The 20,216-nt window shown below is 36.5% G+C and overlaps 1 protein-coding gene across 2 annotated transcripts in view; it reads right to left on the bottom strand.

The window, feature by feature from the left end:
* LOC121428597 (ubiquitin carboxyl-terminal hydrolase 20-like) overlaps window positions 1-20,216 on the bottom strand; it is a 42,818-nt gene that overhangs the window by 17,258 nt on the left and 5,344 nt on the right. For both annotated transcript variants that reach the window (XM_041625354.1, XM_041625352.1), the window contains exons 5-18: window positions 15,958-16,214; window positions 14,629-14,708; window positions 13,297-13,366; window positions 12,222-12,335; window positions 11,393-11,471; window positions 9,857-10,283; window positions 9,066-9,191; window positions 8,331-8,428; window positions 7,660-7,820; window positions 6,777-6,850; window positions 5,803-5,836; window positions 5,340-5,506; window positions 2,921-2,986; window positions 1,889-2,015 (exon numbers count right to left, since the gene is read on the bottom strand). In XM_041625354.1, the coding sequence (XP_041481288.1) occupies window positions 1,889-2,015; window positions 2,921-2,986; window positions 5,340-5,506; window positions 5,803-5,836; window positions 6,777-6,850; window positions 7,660-7,820; window positions 8,331-8,428; window positions 9,066-9,191; window positions 9,857-10,283; window positions 11,393-11,471; window positions 12,222-12,335; window positions 13,297-13,366; window positions 14,629-14,708; window positions 15,958-16,214 (1,880 nt within the window). The remainder of the gene's footprint in view (window positions 1-1,888; window positions 2,016-2,920; window positions 2,987-5,339; window positions 5,507-5,802; window positions 5,837-6,776; window positions 6,851-7,659; window positions 7,821-8,330; window positions 8,429-9,065; window positions 9,192-9,856; window positions 10,284-11,392; window positions 11,472-12,221; window positions 12,336-13,296; window positions 13,367-14,628; window positions 14,709-15,957; window positions 16,215-20,216) is intronic.

Genomic DNA, 20,216 nt, shown 5'->3' with positions numbered 1-20,216 from the left:
TAATTCAACAGATACACCCAATTCGGCCGAAGTTCATTGACCTTTGACCTTGGTCATGTAATCTGAAACGCGAACAGGATGTTCAGTGTTATTTGATTACTCATATGTCCAAGTTTAATGAACTAGACCAATAAACTTTAAAAGTTATGATGGTAATTCAACAGATACCCCCGAATCGGCCAAAGTTCATTGACCCTAAATGACCTTTGACCTTAATCATGAGACCTAAAACTTGCACAAAATGTTCAGTGATGCTTGATTACTATTATGTCCAAGTTTCATGAATCAGATCCATAAACTTTCAAAGTTATGATGGGAATTCAACAAATATCCCCAATTCGGCAAAGTTCATTGACCCTAAATGACCTTTGAACTTGGTCATGTGACGTGAAACTCATGCAGGATGTTCAGTGATACTTGATTGACCTTATGTCCAAGTTTTATGAACTAGGTCCATATATTTTTTAAGTTATGATGACATTTCAAAAACTTAACCTCAGGTTAAGATTTCGATGTTGATTCCTCCAACATGGTCTAAGTTCATTGACCCTAAATGACCTTTGACCTTGGTCATGTGACATGAAACTCTAATAGGATGTTCAGTAATACTTGATTAACCTTATGGCCAAGTTTTATTAACTAGGTCCATATACTTTTTAAGTTATGACATCATTTCAAAAACTTAACCTCAGGTTAAGATTTGATGTTGACGCCGCCGCCGCCGTCGCCAAAGCGGCGCCTATAGTCTCACTCTGCTTCGCAGGTGAGACAAAAACTAGAGGAACAAGTAATGTATAAAGTCCAATTTTTAACAGACCAAACCGATCCTAATGCAATATAATAGAGAAATGTATAATAATGATGATCACTTGATGGTCGCACTATATTTTTTTGAACACAACACAACAAAATGAACATTGGAGTGTTTGTATGTTCAAATGAAAGTTATTTACTTCATAATTCTTGTCACACAAACCAAGTGAATACTCAATAAATAGGTAAATAAGCGTGGAATTCTGCCATTAGTTGGGCCTTCTTCCCAAAATAAAAATCGAGAGGCAAAACTCTTCGAAAGTCATGAACCAGGATGCTCCTTTGATTGGCCTTCAATAGAGCTTCTATCACAGGTTTTTTCCAATTGGTCTAATGCCAATTCATCTAATCACCAAGTTGTCTACTACCATTTGGTGTATTATCAATTCGTCCACTATGCACATGGCCAAATTGCCATTTCGTTCACTCATCATTTCGTCTAATAACCAGTTGGTCCAATAGCCATTTAGTCCATAAACCATTCGGTCTAATTGGAAAGGTGTTAATTGGGCGAAATGAATGAAAAGAAAATGGGTATTAGACCAACTGGTTATTAGACGAAATGGTTATATACCAACTCGTGATTAGACAAAGTGACTATTGGACCAAATGGTTGTTAGACAAAATGTTGATGGACGGAATGGCATTAGACCAAATGAAGGTAGACCATGTGGTGAGTGGACAAGTTGGCAGAGGACCAATTGGCAATTTACCCTCTCACTGGCATGGGATATTCAGAGATGCCAACATGAAAAGGAACATTTCAGTATTTTTCAAGCTGAAAATCAGTATTTCAGTGAGGAAATCAGTATTTTCAAAAAATACCATAGGACAACACATAAACCTAAAACTTTAGAAATAAGTATTATACATGAAACCATCAGTATTCTTCTCATTTTTCAGTACTAAATACTGAAAATCAGTACTACTTGGCAGCTCTGGATATTAGTTGTGCCCTTTCAAAGTATTTCTATTTGTGCTGTAATGTAAAAACGTGCCCTACACTACAACAACCTTGCCCTGAAATAAACTTTAACAGCTGAATAAATAAAAATCAATGGAGACACAGTCTTACTTGTAGAAAAGTACATAGGCTTCACAGTTGGCGACCTGGAGCGGGCTGACCTCGGTGACGTAAATATCATCATACTCGTACCACTGACCATTTAGCCAATTGACAGCATAGCTTGTATAGTGACCGCCTGACAAAAGTAAACAAATAAACAGGTGAGACTGCAATAATAATGAAATCAAAGAGAGACAATGAGGGGATCCAGTTCGTAATTAAAAATTCAGTGTTAACATTTTGGTGTTAGTGTAAGGCAAATGTTTTTACATAAGCACAGCACCAAACTTAAAATGAAGCAGGTGTTGGGATGAATTTTGTTTGGTGTTGAGTAATCGAGAGTGTGATGTAAGTTATCCTTTGAAAACTCATTATAGGTGTTAGAGTTGGGGAGAACAATTTGATGTGTGCTTTGAACACCAATTCATACACTGAGCCTAAATCACCTCGTGAATGAATGAAAGCAACAAGACGGTTCCATGACATTTGCTCCGGCGACAATTGATCTGCTGTAAATTCCACACAGTAATGGAATAACCAATTTCAACCCTGGATTTTAATGCTATACCGTATCATAAACCTAACCCTAAACCTAGCATGAAACCCTATTGCAACCCTCACCCTATATCTGAGACAAAATAAATCCTGGAGCAGTTGTCGCAGGAGAAAATGTTTTGTCACCAACGACAGATGGAGAGGAAAAGACAGATGGCAGGGAGAAAGAAATAGCAATAACACACACAAGATGACCACTACAGGATGGACTGAAGGATGTCACATGGGAAAATATATAGAAGCAGAATGCTATCATCATTATTTTTAAAGGCCCCAAAGTAATTCTCACTAAGAAAGTACAAAATAGACTGCCATTGACTGGTATGCATAATTGAAAAAAAAACTCTTTATTTGAAAATTTAATCAGGAGGAATGTTTTCATCAACATAAGAAAGGCATATTCATGAATCACTTTGTGATTTGGGGGCTGAAAAAGTAATTGAAATTACCCTACTAGATTAAAAAAAACCCAGATAAAACTCATACCTCCTGCTGTACCATGATGGCATATAACAGCGCTCAGATCATAGGTAGCACACTTATTCTTGCAATCTGTGAAAAAATAGATAAAACAGAAGAGACTATTTATTCATGAAGGTTTTTTTAAGGTCAAGTCCACCCCAGGAAAATGATGACTTGAATAAATGGAGAATAATGAAATTAGCATAGTGCTGAAAATTTAATTAAAATCGGACGTAAAATAAGAAAGTTATTCTATTTTAAATTTTCGCTTATTTTTCACAAGACAGTGATATGCACAACTAAGTGAGTTAGTCAATGATGTCCATCACTCACTATTTCTTTTGTTTTTTTATTGTTTGAATTATACAATATTTCATTTTTTATAGATTTGACAATAAGGACCAACTTGACTGAACCATATAGTATTAAACAATGCTAATTCCACATGTTCAGAGAGGAATTAATTGTTGAACCACTTGACAATGAGGAGAAAATTAGAATATTTCATATTTCATACAATAAAATACAAACGAAATAGTGAGTGGATGATGTCATAGTCTCCTCATTTGCATATCAGCCAGGATGTGCATATAACTGTTTTTTTAAATTAAGCAAAACTTTAAAATGTCATAACTTTCTTAGTTTACAATCAATTTTAATGAAATTTTCAGTGTTATGCTTGTTGGATTTTTCTCTTTTTATTCAAATCATCTTTTTGTCGCGGAGGACTTGTCCTTTAAATATAAATATAACTGTTTTCGCTCTCCTATAATTAAAAATATCAAAAACTACTGGAAGTATTTTGCACTTTGATTACTTGGTGGTATTTCATAACTTGGCTGGGCTGATAAAATGTATCTCAAAATGTATATATTTTTATGACGGCTCAAATAACCTAGATTTTAGAGTTATAACATGCATAGCAACCTTCTTCTGCCTTGGACAGAGTTCTTCACAGGTATCAGGAGACTATTTTCAGACAATATGAGACTGCCACCATTGCTATATCTTAAAAAAAAACAGCCTTTTCTAAGCTGCCCTCAAAATCTTTAAACTTTGAGATACAAGGTTTTATCAGCTAAGCCAAGATGAATTTCAGAATTCAATTGGTTCAAATGGTATATCTGTGATCTCATGAAGCAAAGTACTGGCAGGATATCAAGTAACGACTTTATACCCCCATCATCTTTCTTCTTTGTGAAGCGAGTTTTTTTTACGCACATAGTCAAAGAAACGCACATAATTTCCAAGTTTAAAGAGAAATGCCAGTAGTTGCAGTAAACACTGATTTCATGAGAAAGTCTGTAAAACCAGGCTTAATTGTCAGTATATCATCGAGGATCTCCTGTAGATCTGGTACAGTTACATAAACTGAACTTTGTGAAATCTTGAAATCTACGCTGAAAAATGTTTACACTGAGGATCACCAACACAGATAAGCTCACATGGGACAAAGTATTATTGTTTTGAATGTCGGCCCGACGCTTGACCCGAATCCTGTGCTTATTTGCTAATTTCTCAGCAATTACACAATTTTTTCCAGAATCCTTTGGCACATATTTTTTATTTATACAAACAGATACTGGTGGTGATTGCCTCGGATTCTGTACGAACCCATTTTGATATCGTTACCACAACTGGCATTTACCTTTAAGCAGGAATTCCATTTGATTTCTAATTTCTTCAATTATAAATGCCCCCATGTCAGTAAAGATGTGGGTGAATAGAAGGGAAAATATGCTTAGCACAATTTTTTGCACCTGCTAACGACTCCACTCTTCCTACGAAGGAAGAAACGTACTATCAGTCACAAACACAGCAATAAATCAATGAGAGGGATACACAGAGACGTGATTGATCTGATCAAACTCCACTATATGGACATCCATCAATGTCGTAATTTTCACCCGGTAGGGATTAATTTGAGGTCCATTCAATTCAAAGTGTATAATCATGCTAATATGAGTCCACATTCGTCATGGTCTTAATCTATTCCATGTTTGGTTTTTATCTGAAAGATTTTATTTATAGACCTATAATTACTTTAATTACAAATTGACTTGATGATTAACAGTTTAATATACTTTCACCGAATGTTCCATCTTATTTGGTAGTTTAACTATGCAACTGTAACATTATGTTAATCTGCCCTGCTTGTGTCAGTAATGTGACCATGTCCTGGGCTCTCTTTTGTTCTGTAAATGTATATGTATAGTCATTCTTACACTGTTACTATATTGCTTTTCGCAAAATAAAGTGATGCAAAACGATATCCTTTGTGAACAAAGGGGAGCATACTGAATTGCAAAGACAATGATGAATGCATGAGTATACATCTAGAAATTTTTCCAACAGACATGCATTTCAGATGTTGGCGTTGCTGGCTTTCCATAGTTATGGTTGATCAGATCAATCGCGACTCTTTGTAAGACGGGGCCCTAACCTTTTGCAAGGTATGGAGTCATGTCCAGGCTGTCCAGCGGGAAGGAGACATAGCTGTTTATCTTGGAGGAGTAGGAGGTAAAGGATTCGTGACGGAACCGCTTCAGATGGACGCAGAGGACTTCTGGGAGTTCCAGGACTTGCACGTACTTTACCCCATTTCTTAATCTAGCCAGAGGTGAGAGAAGAAATAATACTTCATAATCCACTTCATCGACTTTTACGAAACTTGGAATAAGACCTAGTATTCTTCAAATTGACTTACTGATAATTAGAAATTGGATTATTCTCTGCCAATTTAAGTCATTATCAAGTAAGAATGTAAGCCATACAGAAAACTTTATCATCATCTTTTTTCTCCTACATAATTATTGCTTTCTTCCAGACTTATTTATTCAATATTGCTTATGTGAAATTTTATTTTCTCAGATTTCGAATTCAAGTGTTTTTTTTTGAAAACTTACTTTTTACATTTTTCACAGCTGTACATGTTGTCACCTGTGAAAAAAAATTAGAAAAAAATAAGAACGTTGCTAAAATCATTAAAAAATACCAACTCCCTTCAAGTACATGTAACTTGATGCTGGGGAGCGTTTCATGAAAGGACTTGTTAGACGTTTTATCCGACAAGTCCTGTTTTATCCGACAGTTACTATAGTAACAGTGCTTCTCAACCAATCAGAATCCAGGAAAGTTGTCAGATCTGACAACTTGTCGGACGAAAATATTGATGAAACGCTCCCCGGATGTTGTATGTAAAAAAAATTCATCTATGTAATAACTCCGATGTAGAACAAATACTGCTTTTTCGTGAATGAGAGGTACAATGTATCTTTTTCAAGAGTATAATCATTAATCAACAATATCATTTAAAAGGCTATTCATTGCTTATTACAAGAAAAACAAAAGAGGTTAGATGTTTGCCATGCACCATGTATAAGAAGCCAAGCATCAAATTTCTGATGAAATGTTTATAGTGTTATGCTTGTTGATTTTTCTTTATCTATTAAAATCATCTTTCATTCAGAGTTGACATAAAGACAAATGGAAGGAGTTGCGGTTAATGATGATTTCAATAGAAAGTTTGTAAAAACCAAGATTTATTGTAACCATATCATTGAGGATCTAGATCCAGGGTAGTGACATAAACCGAACATTGTGATATCATGGAATCTATGCTGAATTACTATCACACTGTAGACACAGAAAAACACACATGGGACTGTGCATTATTTTTGCTTGTGAAAAAAAACACAATATGCTTTAATCCCATGATTGCTTAGCTAATTTCTCAGTAATTACACAATTTCTTCCAGAATCCTTTGGCGCATATATCTTATTCATACATAAAGACAATAAGGTGGTCATTTCATTGGAAACAGGATGAACTCATTTTGAAATCAACACCACAAATGTCATTTGTAAAAACAGTCATTACCTTTGAGTTCATCTGCAGAGAAGAATGCAGCCAAGCAATTATCAAGGGTGATATTAGGACCCCATAACCAGCTCCTGAAAAAAAAAAACAGTAAGAACAACAATATTAACATTCATAAATCAACAATGCTAGTATTAAAAACACCAAGAAGCCATCGCTAGACACTTGCAATAGATTGCAAAGTTGATAGTAGGTCCGAAACTCATTCATAAGTCTTGCAATTGGAAATTAGAAAATTGAAAGAACTAACTTATTTGCTTTTTATGATACTGTACGAGCTGTTATTTTCACGTACATAATTTTTCACAAATTGCGGGGTCCCAACATTTTCCCGGTTTGTTGAATTTGTGATTGGAAGATTTACCAAACACTTTGACAGCATTTCAGAGAAGCAAAAATAGTGCAAAACTATGCTCCTTAAAGCCCCCCATGCTGATGTGTCTTTTGTACATAAGTATGTCCCTGAAAAGAACAGTTGGAAAGTGTAAAAGTGTTGCTGAAATTTCACTTTTTTTGTATCTTTAGATCTGAAAATTCATCATGTCACAGTGTGATCTGTAAAAGAAATCTTTGAAGTTGTGTTTTGTTAGATTCATTTTTTTAATGGTTGATTAAAGTGCAAAAATGTTGAATTTTGTGAACAGAATCTTACACCTCTAACACCTATGGTCTTGTGACTTCTGAATATTAATGAGTATGCAAATAGATGCCAATGTACCCATGTATAGAGTCAATCAGATGACAATGAAATCAAACTATCACTCGACTTGGACATTCTAAAAGTTAAATTATATCATGGGAATTGAGGATTTCTCATTCTTCCAACATTTTGTTCTGCATTTCCTCGCCCTCCTCTATTCTTCTTCCCTCCATCTTTACTCACACTGGTAAGAAGCTATAAAACCATGCCATCCATCCTGCATTCCGATGAGTGTCTGCACACGAGACCGTGGACTTGTTAGGCATCCCCTGGATCCGGGCCAGGTCCTCCTTCCCTGGGATGGGCAGGGACAGGTCCTGGAACGTCTCCTTTTGACAAGACACCTAAAATCATCATAACAATCAAAAGCAACATCTGTCTAGTGATAGCCACAATCACAGCATTAAATTTCACATGAAGTATATTTCTTCAGGCCATCAGACATCACAATGGAAAAGTTATCATTCATGAGTCTCAGACTTAGGAGGCAAAAAAGCGCAGTTGATAGAGCTGAGGTCTCCCAGTCCGGTGACCTTAATTTAAAACAAAGTCAATGCGCTGGTGCCTTTTGGTATAAAGGCATTCATCCTTATCACTGATCTGGATCTCCAGTTGCAGGAAGCACTCATTAGATGATTTTGTGTATACATCTCACGCAGAAACTATTTTTCTGGCTCAAACACCTATCGAATCGGACAGATTCGTGATTAAAAATAGCTTTTTAGACACCATAACGAAAATATGTTCACGTTTATCCGACAAATTATTTGCAACCTTAATTCTACTCAAGAAAAAGATGACTGAATGTAAATACATGGCTAGTGATACACAACAAGATCATAATCAAAACTTACATTTTCACAAGTGAGACATTGCACTGAGCTTAGGATCTTGCCATCAAACACATCAGATATGATGCTACGATATTTTGGGGACTGTTTCTTCTTCTTAACTGTGGATATAAAGTAAAAAAAAAAAATGTTTAGGAAGCCAATTTAAATGGAGACAATATTATATACATTATGGCCCTGCAATAGATTCGCAAACACGCTAAACCAATGTGTTAAACACAGCAAAACATTGTTTTTATCAAGAATTTCTATCGATGCACGACGAGTTATAAATAGATTTTTCCTTTATTTACAATTTTTTTAGCTGCATTTCAAGAGTTAAATCATCAGCAATAGCACAATTAATTTTTTTCTTCAAAATTCCACTTTTCCCCAAAAATGTTGTGAAGTTCCTCTGTTTTCTGACTCATAGAAAATTTGACTGTTTACTATGGACCACTCTAATTGCAATACAACTTAAATCTTAACTTTTTGGTACGAGTACAGTATGGGTATGATTTACTTTAGGGAAAAGAGAAAAATCAACTTTATTGTAAAAACAAAAGGTAGGAGTCAAGAAAGGAAAAATACATCCAGCATGAATAAAAATATCAAGGAATAGAGACCGGGATATTCAAAACAAAAACCACTCCCTGCCTCAAAGCAAAGGTGAAATGAAAAATGTGCCATTCGAAATGAGAGGGGAAATCATTTTCAAATGAGGGACAAAATTCAGAGTAAAAGGACGCCAGGTTTTACCATGCTCTCTGCTTGTGTTCATTCCTTGGTCCCCTGAAGCCATCTCATCAATATCCTTCTCACTATCGTACATCTCCCGATCATACTTGACGCTAGATGATGACGTGGTGCGTGTTCGGCTATTAACTGTCACAATGAGAAGGGAAAGAATCACACATGAAGGTAGTCTGACTCTGTCATTACAAGACCTGCAGATTAGACTAGATCTGAAGTGAGCCATGTCGAAGATGAAGGTGCAATCAGAGGCAACTCTAAAACCCTAAAAGAACTGCTATTTCGGCGTTCCAGAAATATCGTGCAAAATGTTGAGGAGGCCATCATTTATTTTTCATATCATTTTTATTTTCATATGAAATTCGTGAATTTTGATGCAATACATGCTTATGCAGTGCGAGTTCGGTCTGTTGATTGTTACGTCATTACAACATGCGCACTGCTGGTGCATGAGCTGCAGTCTCGGTGTGCGAGGGCAATGGACAAATTCGTATGTATCCAAAATTGCACGGTTGATGACGTCATTGCAAAATGGGCTGAATGAATGATATCAAACAACCAATCAATTCACAAGGATCTTCATGGGTGTCATATAATAACTTTTATGCAACAGGGCTGTGGAAGGTACTTTTCACAGAAAGCAAATTTACTTATGACAGGTGATGACTGGACCAGTTATTTTGTCAGGTTTTTAATAAAATCACCCACAAGGAGTATAATCTCAAGAGCTCAGTGTTCAATCTGTAAACTTGCACTGGTAATGTTTCTAAGGACATCTCTCGTGTGACTTTATTTACCTCTTGGTACAGGGTTAGGATGAAGTGGCTCTGTCTCCGAGAAGGAATCCGTTGTCCTCTTCCGATGTGGATGATTCTTATCAACCCCATGGATCCTGGGTTCCTCGCCTCCTGCCGAAGCACCATGATGGAGCGATGTCCTCTCATCCGCATCCTCCTGCATTTGGGCGTTGTACTGGTCATTATCCGGTAAGCTCCCTGAGTCCATCTCCTCCGAGATGCTCAAGGAGTCGTTGGAACGGGTGCGGTGGTAGGGGGTGTCCAGGGACGGGGAACCCGCGCGGTTGCGGCGTCTCGCCGTCTGCTGATCCTTCTCTATGCTGTCCTTGACGCCTTCATCAGTGTCATCCTCCGGTTCCGGGTACACCGGCTCCTTCAGCTCCTCATGGAGACGATCCATGATGCATCGAAGGAACTCTTGTGAATCCTGCCATGCATGAAATCAATAAATCATTTGTGATTTCATTCAAGATAAATACTTTATGCCTTATCTGATTAGTGTTTATTGTTCAATTGGCATTATTAACCCTAAACATTTTCTGCGATCATTCCGCCGCGTGAATGTTTTTGACCGCGCCACTCGCGGAGTTTATACTTTCGAGTCTCGCGCATCTTTTGAGAACAAAGTTAAGACGCCCAGGTTCGCGGTTCCAAAATTACGTAACATTTCATAAGTGCATGTCAGACCAAAAATTGTTCCAAAACGTGATTTTGTGTACAAAGTCAATGCAAATTGAGTTTTCTGATCCTATTCATAAAGATATGATTATTTTTACTTTAAAAAGCTGAAATCAATTGAATCAACCCCCCCCCCGCCCCCCCCCCCCCGGCCACTGAACAGCCAAAAAAGCCCGGCCTAATTAGGGTTCACAGTGCTATATTTTCATATGTATTATTTTCATTAGCTACATTCACAATCAAGCTATCAAGCTATGCACATATGGTAAATATAAAGTGAAAAGAAAGAGAGAGGGAAAGAGACAAAATGAGACAGACAGACAGACTGATAAACAGAGTGACAGACAGATGGAAAGTCATTTTTATTATTCTAATCTATACTCTTTTGAAAGTGGTGGCAATGAGAAGGACAAAGTACAAAATATGGAAATAGTATTAGAGAGAAGGGGGAGAGAAAAAAATAGTCAATGAAGGATACAGGTAGTTTAGGAAATAATTTCTATGTTTTGGGGGCTATTTTGCAATACATTGGGACAATTGCTGAATCGGGGGGGGGGGGGGGGGGGTTCTGTCATTTCTGCTCACTTTGTGCAATGAGCAAGTATGAAATAAGTATAAATATAATCATGATGAAGTATGTAGAATAGCGATTTTATACTTATTCTTGAATATTGTTTGTGGCAGATCTTGGGGCGATACTTAAAAAAAGAGGGTAGCCCCAAACATTCGATGTGGTAAATTTTTAAGGGGCTAGTTCGGCTATCATGAGGGCGAAATCACCAGTGGCCCTCACGTCTTTCCTACGCTGGATACAGGAATGAACAATGGGGGGATGATCAAAGAGAATAGAATGCTTACCTGCTGTGTAAATCCCTTGAACATAGGGAAGACTGCCTTCACGCTGTTGACTAGACTTGATGGAGTTAGGTAACTAGGTCTGAAAAGGAAAACAATCTAATTATTGGACCACTTTCCTTCTGAAGCTCCCTTATGGCATGGTCTAATGATCAAGCTTTCATTATATTGAAATAACCATAGGGAGGTTAATGGGAAACATTCTAATTTATCTTCAAACGATCCTTTCCCCTATGACTTTTCTGAATGCCATGGAGGTCAAGCTTTTCAGCATGCCTGGTACAACAAGAAAATTAACCTTGTTGAATTCTAATTATAATTCAACTTCACCTTTTCAGTTCTAATCAATTCGCTCCATGAATATACAGGCAACTATTTATTAGAATATGCTATTAAAACATCTACAGATATTGCAATGACAACTATTCATAATCATTTTTCTCTCATCGAAATATGAAAGTAAAATGAGAATTGCAAATTTCAAGATAATGAAGATATTCAGAAATGTTTCAACATATTGTATTAAGACAGTATATCTTTACAAAAAATAGTGACTTTGGCCACACTTTGCTGCTTCTGTGTCATATTGCTGGCATTCAAGATAAAAATAAACTGGAAAAGTGCTACTAAAATAAAGGGGAATGCTAGGAGCATTTCATGAAAACAAATAGTAATTTCCATTGTCTTTTTTGTTATAAGCCACTGAAATCCTTGGATGTGATTGGCGGAGAGCAAATTCATCAGTGAAAATCATTGACAAGATGTTTCGTGAAACACCCCCACCCTATATCGTTGGAAAGCTTTCGGTAAGTAGCATCACATCTAGACTAACCTTCGGCGTCCCCATATGTCTTCCATGAGCCTCTGGTACGCAGCTGCAAGGTATGGCTTCTTCTCCGTCTTCACAAAGCCACCACACTCCAAGAAGAAGTGGGCAAACGCCGGACTATGAGGTTCACGAAAAACAATAAAATGCATACGCATATCAGTTCTTGCCTTAAATCCCAACATTAATCTTTTCATAAAATACAACTTTGTATTGCTTCATAATCAGAGAATTTTCCGATAGGCATAGACATGGAAGCACTAATGACATACTAGCACAATAATACTTTCTTTTAATAAATAATAATAATAACAATATAGGGTATTTATATTGCGTACATATCCACCTTGTTAGGCGCTCCTACATATCACCCGGCTAAGCTAGGCGTTCATAGCGCACACAGCTTTTTACCCAGCTTCTGTACCCTTCTCGATCCAAATGAAAATGCAACATCTAGGGGACCAGCTGGCGGGCATGAGGTACATCCTTCCCCCTCCGTCTCACAATATTTTTGGCAAATTTTAAGAAAAGGAGACAGAAAAGACATGGACACATCATAAATGGTAAAACCTGGCTGTGTATAGCTTCCTTGCTCGCCGTGCATTTTCAGATATCTAAAACAACGCTGGCTAAGATTTTTAGTCCTAAAAACAAGGAAAGTCATTGTTTAATGTAAGACTTCCTTTGTACTCATGCAAAGTAGACTGCAAGGAATAAAAAAAAAAGCCAGATGAACTTTAACAAAATGATTTTTCATAATCTTGGGTCCGAGATGCATTTACATGAACAGTGTGTTCCATAATTTTGTAACCCTTGTACCCGGGCATCACCTATTCGGCCTCAAAAGTTCTGAAAATTAAAAAGATAAAGTCATGAAATGATGCAGCACATTCTTCAAATATTGCAGCTATTTACCCCCCAAAAATGTAAAGGGGCCATTATGCCCCCCCCCCCCCCGAGTATCATAATGACGGGACCCAAGCAGAACAGTTTGAATGAGCCATCACAACATTCAGGTGGTTAAACTCCCAATGGCCAATCAGATCTATTCAAATCATTGTGTCATGTGATCCAGACTTACCAATTTGAAAGAGCCTGTATACCCGCGTTCAAGTAGCACGTGTTTCCAAGATTTCTCAGTCCAGTCAAGCCTTGATAATAAAGGCATAATATGTCATATAACTTACTCATTACTAACTCTAATACTTGATAACCGAAACTTAAAACACACTCTATGAGTTACCTTTTACTCTACTTTATATAAAACAGGAATATGCATGTTTATAAAACGGGTTCAAGGATGTAGCCAATGGTGAGTGCGTATTCAAGTCACGTGTTCATGCTTTCATTATGCGCAACCTTCCGGTCGTGCATTTTTCGTGCAGCACTGTGCATTTTTGTGCAGCACTGTGCAATTTTTGTGCAGCATAAACTGATACGCGTTCAGTAAAAGATGCTGGCTAGGATTTTGATGCGCTTACTTAGGCGCGCATAGCAGATACGTCTGTGATGTCATAATTGACAGTCTTGTGATGTCTTCGTCTGTGCGATCGTACACAAGTTGGAGGGATTTGAACAAGATTTAAATGAAAAATTCATTTTGCCGACCCGTTTTATAAAACAATTAATGCACATTTTAAGATTTGTGATGTTAGTGACGATGCGAGCAACTCTCGGGCATTCACAATATTATGCAAAAGCACTCGGCGCAAGCGCCTCTTGCTTTCGCATAATTGTAAATACCCTCGAGTGTGCTGCATCGTCATAACACCTCATAAATGTGCATTAATTGTATAATAAGCAACCTCTTTCATTATCTATTCTGTAACTAACTATATAACCTAATTTATATTTATTACTTACTCCACAATTTACTCATTAGGTCTACTCATAAACAGGCAAATAACTACACTGCAACACATCATCTTATCTAGAACTTACTCTTTAACTACACTTTACTCATATAACTTTATCATTCCACCATACACCATTAATAAGTCAAACTAGAGAATACAGGCAAAACTGTATCAATTAACTTACATTACTCAGGAGGTACTGGAACAAGCATATGTAATTTTCAAAAGGTTGATGGAATTTAAAATATGCATGAAGATGGGGATCATGAATACCAATACCATGATGAAGAAAAAACTTATCTGAAAGGGGTATCATGAAGCAGGGAGCTGTTTTATAGCACATTACATACTGGGCAAATGCATGTTATCATCCCACAGAATTTGCTCCGAGAAAGGTAACCGTTGTAATGATTGTTTGTCGGAAAAAGTTCTTAACAAGCTTTTGGTTGAATTTACTTGTTGCCAACAAGAATCTGGTAGTTCCTGAACAAAGTTATGAGAATTACAGATTTCAGTTGTCAATGGGTTAACATTCCACGAAGAAAGCATCATCTTACCTCTTGGTTTGGTTTCGTCTCGTGCTATTTCATCCAGGGCCTGGGTGACTGGAGTACTTACTGTACGGAAACTAGGGATTCTGCAAGAAAAATAGATAACGATCATCCAGAATTTGAATCATTTCTCATTCTGGTTGGCGCGACTACAACAGACAAGAAGTGCCTCTAGTCTAAAGTGATTGAAACTGATGATCTTTGAAGATAATGTGGGTGTAATACCCTGTGGCTTTGGTAAAGGGTGAGAGATGACAATGAAAGGTGAGATCTCGCATCTCATTTTCAGCTCTATCTCTTCACCGCCCAACAGTCCTTTTCAGCACTTACCACATGGTGATCTGTAAACCCCTCCAACATGCATGAAAACTGTTTATTGTAATACACTAACCTACTGTAAGAATTGGGAATCACCAAATAATACATTAAATCAAGCTCCCCCCCCCTCCCAACTGTACAATTTCAAAATAGCCAGGGCAAAATAGTGTTTGATCATGGATATTTTTCATCAATAATTTAATGATTTCATTTTTCAAAATTTCTCTTAGTTAATAACACCCCCAGTGCTTTCTACCATAAGAGTACACCTACTGTTTCAAGGCCACATCATCATAAATGTTTCAATTATCACACTAAATTAACAACTGATCACCATAACCAAGTTTATGTAAAATATTACATTTCAAATCTTTTTCCAATGCTTTTTAACTCTTTGTCTGCCGTGCACGGAATCCCCTTTTGCCGGATTAATTCTGTGGATACCAGAAATGGGTGCTCTGGATTTGCATGCGTTGTTTACAAGGCTGTAACTACTTTTTTATGCTCTTTCTTACAGAAAAATTTTCTGTAGTAAAGTTGTATAGTATGAAATTAGCTTTCTATTGATGTATATTTCATAAATGTTTACCCATGTTTAGAAGATATATCTCTGATCAATGGAAACCTTCGAGTTTCAATTAGCAAACTATAAGTGTACAGGCTATTCATTCCCAGATTTTTACAAAATATGAGAACAAGCTACTTATAACCTCTTTGTCAAAGAATAATAGTACAGGCCCAATACTCTAAGCCTAGGCTTTTTTTTCAATGGAAAGGCAGGAAGTGCAGCTTAGGGAGCTTAGCTTTTGTGATTGATAGCATTGTATAAATCAATGTAATAGGATTGTTGTGAGATTTGTGCCTGGTTGTACTTGGTGGAGCAGCAAGTGTGCCAATTGGCGAACTTGGCAGACAAAGAGTTAAACACATTTTGATTTTTTAATCTTTCGCTGATCTGTAGATTAACTTTGAAATCAATTTTAGTTGACCAACTGACCTCATTTTCATTCTACTTACTGAGGGTAGTATTCTGGTGCTGCGGCTGCTCCTGAATGCTCCATCTCCTCCTCCTCAGTGTTGCCATGGTGACGGTGATGCTGGTGAGGATGGGTGATGCGTTCCGGTCCCGGGACGCCGACCTGCTTCCTCCTCGGATGATCTGCACCCATGCTGGCCTTCGTCTTGATGAGCACATCGGGAAAGACCTCGCAATCGCAGTCGTAGCACCAGGTGCGTTGAGATTGAAGATTTATGGTCAGTTTGTGATCAGCACTCTGCATGCACGAAACAATGTTAAGGGGAGTTTTTCAATCAGATACAAGGATTTCATTAGCTTATAACTAGTGCTGCAAGTCAGGCGGCATGTTCGGGTTTGGTTCGGTTGGGTTCGGCAATTTTTTTCCAAACTTTGGTTCGGTTCGGGGTTCGGCAATAAATGCCAAATTAATTTTAACATATAAAAAATAAAGATCGCCGACCCACTAACAAGTAATCTATTGGATGATCTGTCATATATTTATAATAAATTTTGTTTTTAAAAAAAATAGTTATGAAAATTGTTGAACTTTCTTTTGTTTTAATCTTTAAACAAAAAAATAAGTCATTTCTACTTTCATTTTTAAAATGAAAATAAAAAAAAATCAAAAGAAAAAAATATTGATAACGAGAGAATCAGGACAGAAACAGAATTACAAAGATCAGAATATTTTTTTTTCATGATTATTTCATGTTGCTATGATCATGATCGATTACGATGTCATTGCCAACGCAGCTCCTCAAATTAGAAAGTGTTGATCGGGAATGTCGAAACAGTAGAAAAACAACCTCCACTCAAATGTTAATATACCGGTAAAATTCACATTCCAAAGAATATGAGTGTTTTAGAAAGTCCCTATTTTCTGAAAAGTGGTAAAATCTGGTCAATGAATGACTTTAAAAAGATAAAATATCAGTCCATTCTTGGTCCAGAAAGATCGACACTACGTGACTTCAAACATATTTCCAACACGAAAATGAGTACATGGGACTGTAATGTGTATTTTACTGTTGTGAAATCACTCGGCGTTGATCGTCAGAACTAAGACGGAACTGATACTTTATCATTTAATTTTCAGTAATTGACCAGATTAAACCACTTTTAAGAAAATATTGACAACGGAAAAAAGTTTCAAGTTCGGAATACAAATTTTACCTGTATAATAGCAACCGAGAGCAGGTTGTTTGGACTTCCTGTTTCAACTTTCCTTACCAACCATTTCCGGAACATCGATCAGGGAACATGCGTTGATTTGGTTTGAATTTTTATATTTTCTGTTTTCTCACCCTCATTCCTTCATCTCTTATTTACCTATCTTATATTAATATGGAAATTTCAGAAGGTGGAATATATATACCTTACCATTACTTTGTCAGTCACAAGGAATTAATTTGTCTTGTCTTTTTCTTTTTTAAATACAAAACAATTAAATGTACGTCCGATTACAGCAATACGTAATTCAACTACACTTTTTAACGGAGTTAAGCTTAAAATGTCCCCACATTTTTTAAGGAAAAAAATATATTCATGTTTATAAAAAAAAATTGAAAATGATAAAAATGTAATCAAACACGAGACACGAAACTGTCATACTTTGTCATTTACGAGGGATGAATTTATGTCTGGTTCTTTTTCTTTATCAAATACAAAATGATTAGGTCCGATTACGATCACGATCGATTACGGCAATACGTAATTACACCACACTTTTATACCGAGTTTAGCTTCAAAATGTCCCCTCATTTTATCAAGAAAAAACATATTTATGTTAATAAAATATTCTTAAGTTGATAACAGTTCATTCAAAGACGAGATGGGAGCTATCATAGTGGATTTTAAAAATATATTGAGTGGAATTCTGTTTGTGCACAATCGCTAACCAATATTTTTAAAAATAATTTTATACTTAAATCTATGTAGTCATCCTCATTGCATTGCATATTAACATACTTTTTTTTTTTTTACCGAACTTCCGAACCAGGCCTCTGTGTTCGGTTCGGTCCGGTTCGGAAGTGCCAAGTTTGGCGAACTTCCGTTCGGTTCGGCAGGCGCGCCGGAACACTTTCAGTTTTGGGGGGGCAAAATCCCGAAGGGGGCACGATTTTTTTTACAGCGTGAGATACCGAAGCGATCGAGCGGGAGAGGGTGTAGGACCCCCCCTACGGTAAGGACTTTGTGTAAAAACTGAGTACAAAAGTTGCGTTTCTAAGAGCGTTCAAAAATAAATTTCTTGAAATTCAAACATAGAATTCACTACGAAAGACTATACTCACAATCTATGAGAAATTGAGAACCTATGAAATCTACGCGCTAAACAATCGCTTCGGAATAAGTTTTTTGTGTCTGATCAATTAAATTTCCTATATTGACTCAAAATACCAGAAATTACATTTTTCATGCAATATCCTTTCAGTAATATTTATATGTACATTTACATAAACGGACGACACGAGAGAGCACAATCATAAGTTTCAAGTAATTCCTGTCAGAACAAGGAGCGTATTAAGCAGAAGAAGCGCAACAACAGAAACAAAATAAATTCTAATGAATGTCTTTTCAAGTTCAAAATGTCATACTGTTTTGACGTGGCAGACGTCAATAAGCACTTAAATACCCATTCTATGCAAATCATTTCTGACATCAGCATTGGATATAGTCCCTGATTATCCATGCATGGGCAATACATTTCTTATTTTGTAACTGAACCAAAAAGAAATATGTCAAGCTTAATTGTCTAACAATTTAAAACTTTTCTGAAAATCATTAAAGTTTAAAACATTCATTACTCGATTTATGTGTTTCCTTTTGCATGTTTTGTATGGCTGGGAAGCACTTTTAGATGACCGCTTCAAAATCTTCTTTTTTCTTTACATATTTTCTGGGGAAAATGTGACCATAACAGGAAATGATTATCAAATTCCAGGAAATATTCATTTGTAAGTAATCATGAACTGATTAAAGGGATGGTCCGGGCTGAAAATATGTATATCTTAATACATAGAGTAGAATTCACTGAGCAAAATGCCGAAAATTTCATCAAAATCGGATAACAATTAATAAAGTTATTGACGTTTAAAATTTAGCAATATTTTGTGAAAAACAGTCGTCATGAATATTGATTAGGTGGGCTGATGATGTCACATCTCCACTTTCTGTTTTCTTATGTTATTAAATAAAATCATATTTTTTCATTATTTCATTCTTGTGTGAATAATATGTCTCCCTTATAATGAAATAAGTTGCAGCAATAAATATCTAATGCACTAAATCGGATGTCAATCCAATTTTTCTAGTTCTTGGAGGAAAAAAAATGTGAATAAACCTATTTTCATATAATAAAATACAAAAGAACAAGTGAAGATGTGACATCATCAGCCCACCTAATGAATATACATGACGACTGTTTTCACAAAATATTGCTAAACTTTTTAAATTCAATAAATTTGTTATTTGTTATCCAATTTTGATGAAATTTTCAACATTTTGCTCAGTGAATTCTACTCTAACTATAAATACTTTCAGCCCGGACCATCTCTTTAACAAACTACCGCAGTTCATAATGTACATTATGTAACATTATATAGAAGAAAACAATTACATTCCAATAGCATGCAGATATGGTTGTCGGTACACCATGTGGAGTTTTCGAAAAAGTGGATAGAGGAAGAAGTGAAATCGATAGGGGAGGAAGTGAAAAGTTGATAGTCGAGTAATTTTTTGTTTAAATGCGCGTAGTCCTGAAAAAGACAGTAAACCTGAAAAGGTAGAAGAGGATTGAGTATTTGATAAATAAGTACTCCTGCTCTGCACTCCATTCGCCGACTCAAGCTAGCGTCTTCTCATTTATCCAATAATCCAACTGCTCAAGCCTCTTTATCTCTTTAACCATTTCTGTTTTACAGTCATTTTCAGATTCCATATGTTGCTCGAGTAACTTGCGTTCACGCACGTTCGGGTCCGGTCTGAGCGTTTCTGGGCGACCGCGCGTTTGTTAGCCGACACAGCCAGCATTGCATTGGTGAACCATGCACTTTCAATTTGCCATTCGGTTTTAGTCTGAAATGTATTCATTAAAAGGTTAAACGTTACCACACTGTAATAAGATGGAAAAGGGGCTTCTCAAAGGTATGTTTCACAGAGGGACATGTTTGTCAAAAGACGCAAGGCTTACTATGATTATGTAATTGCCCTGTTAGGGGCGAAATTTTTTCATTTTTGACAATGGAAATGACAATTTTTA

The sequence above is a fragment of the Lytechinus variegatus genome, chromosome 15 (assembly GCF_018143015.1).
Source record: "Lytechinus variegatus isolate NC3 chromosome 15, Lvar_3.0, whole genome shotgun sequence".
In the NCBI taxonomy this organism is placed as follows: domain Eukaryota; kingdom Metazoa; phylum Echinodermata; class Echinoidea; order Temnopleuroida; family Toxopneustidae; genus Lytechinus; species Lytechinus variegatus.
This window is presented reverse-complemented; position numbering and strand designations above follow the sequence as displayed.